Below are 6664 nucleotides of genomic sequence, written 5' to 3' on the forward strand. Positions count from 1 at the left end.
CTACTAATTTAACTCTAAAAACTGTCAAGCTTTTATTTTTAATGGTGTCGAGTGACCATGCTACTTTATTTTAGTCATGTATATCTTATTTCTTCCCTTTACATTGCTATACTTTTATGAGAAGAAAAAAATCACATGTATCTAGAGAGAAAAGCAAACTTTATTAAATATTTATTTAAAATACCCTAGATTTTGAACACATGATTTATATGAACATTGATGTCAATATATTTGAGAAAAATAACATAGTTTTAATTTAGAAAAGTGTTCAGAAATACATTTGCCTACTTTTGAAGATTTTTGCAACTTCAAGATCAAAGAAGGAAAAATAGACCATCTCAATTTTTTCCTGATTTTTAAAAATTATTTTAAGTCTTTTCCCAAAACCATATACATTTAAAACAAATACATTTTAATTCTAAGGAAAAATTTCAGGAAAAATCAGAAAAACATTTTCAGAACCAGAGGAAAAAATTGTGTGTTGTATCACCACAGTGGCCAAAATATTGCAATACTGTCAAACTTTCACATGAGAATACTTTATTTTCACTTAATTCTTATTTTAATTTGATATTTCAGAATTATTTTTGTATGTTTTACCTTGACTCTGAAGTTAGCATTTATTTTTAAGGTATAAAATTTAATGGTCAAGTAAATTAGGCAATGAAGACATCAATGTGTAATAATAATATAATAAGATAAAAGAAACTCCTTATTTCTGTATAAATATAACTATACTAATCATAAAAGGTTAGTGTTGTTACCTGGAGTGAGACTGTTCAGGTACTAATTTATTCTCATGTAAAATTAACTAAAAATCGCCATTGATTAAAAAAAGAAAATGCAAATGCCAATGATTCATAGTATTTAGGACATGTCTAGACATTTTTAGACAGTGCCATTTGCTTAAAGACTTCAGGCACAAACTGCAGGCACAGGGACAGATTGCATAAGATGTCACGTGCTTGCTGCAACTGTATGCATGTTATTGAATTTTTTAGAGCAACCCATACCATGAATAATTTAATAGTTAATAAAATATTCAATCTGACTGATCCATTGGTTTAATTTTAAAATAAAGACGACTAATAAAAGGAGTTACATATCCTTATCAAATCCCAGGCATTAATGCAAGTAAATTGCAACCCATACGTAGGGAAAACACCAATTTCTAAGAGACATGAGATTAATGATTGGGGGCGGGAAGGAGTGCAAGGAAAATTCTGTGTTAGCACTGGCTTCAATAAGTTTGCCGGAAGTTTAATTGTTTGGAGCTGTCACGGAAGCTGTACTCTGCCTTCTGCAGAGGTGAGGGAGAAAAAATTAGAGAGGTGCAAGTTTTAACAGAAAGGGCTAATGCAAAATGGTCTATTTATTTTTCCTCAAGCCTTTCCCCTGTCCTCACAAGCTAGCTGGGGGAAAAAGGGAGAAATCTCCTGAAGAATATGGAGCATCCAGCTTCCCGAGCATTGTCTAACAGAACCAGGATGGAGAGTCCAGGCAACATCTCCATGGTTGGCTTGTCTGGCGGAGTAAGCTGTGCCCTTACTCCGGGTATCTTCAGGAGACAGAGCTCCTGGCTGCGGCGAGCCGGGACTTGCCGCGCCCCGGCGGTCCCGCAATCAGACCCAGCCAGGCAAGCGCGGCCACATAGGCTAGACGCGCTATCTTCTCCTCTACCCCGCGCCGCCCTCCACCTCGGAGCGGGGACGTACGGTGGTGGCGGTGACACAATGCGAGTGAGTGGGTGAGTGTGTTTTCGTGTTTGGGGTGGAAACGTAGGCGGGGAAGAGAAGGAGGAGAGGGGAGTGGCTGCAGTCCTTCCCCCTTCCCTTCCTGCTAAGAGATCAAAGTGCAGAGGAAATCCAGACGGGAAATGAGAGAAAGGAAAAACAGCAGCCGTGGAAGCACGCTCTTTTTTATATCGCTGGAGACTCGGCCGAGCAACTACTGGAACCATTACCATTTCTTAACCTTTAGTGGAGTGGCTGCCTTTGCCTGATAACTGGAAGGGCACTTTGTAAACGCAGGCGAGGCACACACCTACACACACGCCTACACGCTGGGGGAAAATAACCACATTCTGGGGGACGGAGGGAGGCCCAGGCAAGGCGCGGCCATGGATCTCTACTGCCAGAGCTGCGAGGGCATCTGGCCAGCAACACCCGGCTTCTTGGGCGAACAGTCGCCCAAGAGTCCACAATTTTCTTGTGACTCAAATAGATGGATAGGTGCATGGATGGATGGTGCAGAATATTCATACTCTGTCTAATCTCAAGTGGATTGGAGTCGACGCATTTTTAAATCCATCTACCTTTTTTAGAGGCACAGCATTTAAAACCCTGTAGTTCACTCAGCTCTCCACTTGAAGCTGCCTGCAGAGGATTCTATTACCCGCGGATCCCTCACAAGGGGCCGCCCGTATCTGTGAGCGCAGGAGTGGCACAGCTCCCCCAGGCACAGCTCCCACTCGCCTCCCCACACACCCTGCTGCCCCCGCTGCCCTTTTCCGGCGACAGCTTCAGCCCCGGCCGGCGGTGAGACCCAGGTCAGCACAAGGGTTTGTATGGACAAGCTGCACCTCGCAGGAGACCTGGAAGTCGCCTAAACTACTCAGCAGGACACTCGTCGAAGTCCTGCGTTTTCTTTTAAATGCTTTTTTCTTTTTAATTTAATTTGATTTTTATTTTTCTGTTTTTATTTTTTTCGTGCAATTCACAGAAGGCATCACCCTACAAGCTCTTACAACTTTTCCGCTCCTGTGCGGGGACGCGAGGGGTGGCTTGCCCCGCACTATTCCCCATTACCAAGAGTTAACACTGGTACTCAGAGGGGGTGCGCAGCTAAGCTCCAGGCCCCTGGGGTCAGACTAGGAGAGGCGGGTTCCTGGGGTTTGCTGTAATCGATGCTGCTCCTCTGGGATGGGGAGGCAGGAGAAAGCTGAAGTGACCTGTGAGACTCCTCTCCACCTCACCCGCGGCCAAAACGCCCAGCGCCGGGTCTGGGTTTGCGAACGGCTCAGCCCAGGCTCTGCGCCAGAGCACCGCACCCGGGGGCGGACGGCCCTGCAGCTCCCCAGCCTCTTTCCGCATCAACTAGCTGACGCCCGGGCGCACTGGCTTCCCCCGCTCCCGCCCCCACGAAAGCCCTGCCCGACGTCTGCAGTCAGCATCGCCCGCACTGCCTAGGGAGGGTTTGCGCCGAGACCCAGTGGCCGAGTGAGCCACAGAGTCGCTGGTCCTGGGGACGTTGTCTTCTACCGCTCCCCACCGTCCTCCTCTTTCCTGTATCTCACCCCGGTACCCCGCACCCTTCTCCCCGCTCGGCCCCGCGCACTCTGCTCAGACTTTGCAAGCACTTTCTCGGGGCACCCAGGACTCAACGCCTCCTCCGCGCCGCCAGCGGCGCTCGCCACCCTTGGCACGCCCGAGGGACCGCCTCCGGCCCCCTGCGCGGCGTTTCCCAGGGGACTCCCAGCCCATCCCTCACCCAGCTGTCCGGGTCCCGACGCCTTACCTTTGCCGAACTGGGGGACACCGAGGCTGAGCCCGACCAAGAGCCAGACGGCTACCGAGCGCTTCATGATCCCGTCTCCCGGACGTGACCCCGGCTGGTCAGGGGTCGTCGCGGAGGGCAGTGTAGCCGAGGTGGCACCGCAGGGCAGCAGCAGACTCCGCCCCTACTAAAGAATTCAAGAAGACGTTCTCTTTCCGCAGCGCTTTCTTAAACAAATTCTTGGAGAGGGCGAGAGTGGTGACTAAAGAGAGGAGCCTTTCCTCCCCTTGTGCCTGCGCTCCGGCGCGCGGAGGTGGGTGAGCTCCGGGGAGCCGCCGGCGGGCTCAGCCCTCCGCTGCGGGTGGGTCCCGGCAGAGGCGCGGCGGGCGGGGCGCGGGCGCCCGCGGCCGCCCCGGGTCTCCTGCGCGGGCAGGCAGACCCACTGGCGGACGGGTGGACCGGGCGCTCGGCTATCGCTGTTCTCCACGCGGTGGCTGCGGGGCTTCTGACTTGGAGAACAATGAAGCGTGAGCTGGAGGGGAGCGAGCGGGCCGCCGGGAGCGCACTGTGTACAAACAGAGGCGGCGTGCGTGTGAGTCTGAGCCTGGCAGGCGCGCTCCCCACTCCCCCGGCTCCCGCCCGCCCTCCTCCCGCCCTGTTATTCACTCCCCGGGTCTCCCCCTCCTCTCTCTCTCTTTTGCTCTCTCTCTCCTTCCTCCCTCCTCCCCTCCTCTTTCAGCTCCTTCTGCTGTAAGAGAAAACGGAGACAACTGCAGCCACACCCTAGCACCTAGCACCTGCCACCACCTCTGAAGTTCCTGCATTGCCTGTACCTTCTCCGCACATGCTGGAGACTGTGGGGTTAAGAGCTGCACCCTTGCTGCCTGAGAGTCCCTTGGATTCCAGCATTGACTTTATAATTAACCACGTTAAGGATTCCCCTGAACTTCCTTTCTCAGTATAACCAGGAACAGAAGTTAAGAGATTTTGAAAAGTGACTCTTGGGGCACAAAACTGCCTGAGAGACAGAACCCTGCAAAGTGAATTGCCCCGTATTTCTCAGGAACTGCAACGTAGTCAGCAACCAGACCCTAATCAGCTAAGACAGGGCTGCTCTGCTGCTCTGTCTACAATTTAGTTAGCTCCAGGGCTGGGGAGAGAGGGTTGTGGGCTCATCTGTTCACGGGGGCAAAAGGGTGGAAGTGAGTAGGAGACATGCATCTCGTTAAGCAAGACATCTGTTTCAGAGAAGAAGTAGGGCAAGTTTGGGAACTGTGCAAGAACATAAAGGCAAAGACAGACCCTTGAAGCATCACTAAGGTGGATCAAATTTTCTTTCTATCCGCCAAAATAAATGGACTGGTTTTTGCAGTGGAAGTGATTGAACCAAAAATACAGCTCATGGCTTACAATTGTGCTTTCTTCTCTGTTTTTCGGTTAGAATGATTGCTTACTGTACATGGATCCAATTCCAGCAGTTACAGGTACCAAAATGAAACAGGGCTTCTTTTTTCTTTTTTTCTTTTTCTTTTCCTTTTTTCTTTTTTTTTTTTTTTGTCTTCTAGAGAGGGAGGTAGGGAGAGAGACAGAAACACAGAGCTAGAGAAATTGAAAGAGAAACATTCTCGAAGGCAAAGAGTTGAAAGGTGAATCTACTAAGAAAAGAATAACAGAGTGCAATTAGCCATGGAACTACATCTCCATCTGCCTCCTTTAAAGGATGAGTCCTTTAAAGGTGAGATGAGTCCTTTAAACTTAAATTTCTACCTTCCTTTTGAAATTTTAAGTGAAATGAAGAATGCGAGGTGAATGGAACCGTAATGCTGAATACTGCTAGGGAGGGTTTAAGGTATTGTATAACTGACAAGCAAACAACAACGGAAAAAAGAAAGAAAGAAAAAAAACACCTTTCAGAAAGGGTTTGTTCGTATCTCACGATTGGTGGGAGGGTTAAAACACATTTTTTTTAAAAAAAATCACCTTGCTAAGAGAATGCGAGAGATTCATTTATTTACTGTCTATTTATATGCCTAAAGTCACAGATGTTAGAATAAGACAGTATTGTCCAGAGTTGTAGCAAAGATGTTTCAAGCAATCAAAATTCTAATTTTCTGGTGCATCATCATTACTTCCTTTTGAAAGTATGTTTTCAGTCACCCTGTGGCATGTTGATCCTAAAATACACTTTAACTTTTGAAATGAGATGTCTAATATTAGTTTTAGGTTTTATTTCTAAAGGATAGTACTAAATCCTAAAAATGTAAAGTTGGAAACCAGTCTCTCTGGAATGTGATATTTAAGGGGAAAAAAAAGAGTGGGTTAAGAATTTTGTGTAGTTTTGTATGTTATTCCCTGTTTATTTCCACTTTTTTGATAGTATTTGACCTTAATGAGCATATTAAGAAGTTAAATTATTTTTGCCAACAGTGTGTGTTTCTAAACATGTATCTTTCTTTTAATTTAAAGAAGGGTTTTTAAAAATTCTAGTGGGCATAAAAGTACATTGCAATGCACATTCTATGCCCAAATACTTGGTGCGGAGACAGTAAATGACATTCTGTATTACCTGATAGACAACTTATGAAAGATGTTGCCAGTTTAATATCTCTACTTTCTCAAGTCTCATTTCCAATAAAAAGTTGATAGTCTTAAATCCACAGCTCCATATTCATAATCATCCCCTCTTTCTGAACCACTAATTGATAATGATCATCTACCAATAAGCCTTTCATTTTGAAGATTCTAGGCATTTTACCTAATTTACCTTGATAGGACTCATTTCACTGTTACTGCACTCACACATAGCCTCTTCAGAAGTGGAATATAAGATATGTTAGAACACTGCAGAAATTGACTTATTTAAAATAAAATAAAATTTAAAAAGTAAAAGGATGAAACTCTATTGTGAAGCTTTTACTTCACACAAAGTGCTAAGGGACCTTTACTAATCACTGTGATCCAGCCTACAGTTTTATAGCTTCTCTTAATAGGAGCCTACAGTGCCAAAAATGAATCTGTACATCACTCAAAGACAGTGCTTTTCAAGTTATTTTCTGCAGGCCTCCTTTTCCCCAAGACGTTAATAGGTTTCTGGGAGGAAAAAATCCATGGTAAAATAATTTGGGGAGACATTGCATATCAAAGCAGCCTCTTAGAGATTCATGGTGAA

At 46.1% G+C, this 6664-nt stretch overlaps 1 protein-coding gene across 5 annotated transcripts in view; it reads right to left on the reverse strand.

Annotated features, from left to right (window-relative positions):
- The window catches only part of EDIL3 (EGF like repeats and discoidin domains 3), a 442725-nt gene extending 438598 nt beyond the window's left edge, over positions 1 to 4127 (reverse strand). For 2 of the 5 annotated variants that reach the window (XM_055389542.2, XM_055389541.2), the window contains exon 1: positions 3517 to 4071. In XM_055389542.2, coding sequence (XP_055245517.2) covers positions 3517 to 3583 — 67 coding nt within the window. In that variant the 5' untranslated portion in view covers positions 3584 to 4071. Of the gene's footprint in view, positions 1 to 3516 lie in introns of all 5 variants that reach the window. The other 3 variants (XM_019028262.4, XM_019028263.4, XM_055389543.2) reach the window with 3 other exon arrangements.
- Between the last annotated feature and the right edge of the window lie 2537 nt (positions 4128 to 6664).

Source organism: Gorilla gorilla, chromosome 4 (genome assembly GCF_029281585.2).
Source record: "Gorilla gorilla gorilla isolate KB3781 chromosome 4, NHGRI_mGorGor1-v2.1_pri, whole genome shotgun sequence".
NCBI classification, from domain to species: domain Eukaryota; kingdom Metazoa; phylum Chordata; class Mammalia; order Primates; family Hominidae; genus Gorilla; species Gorilla gorilla.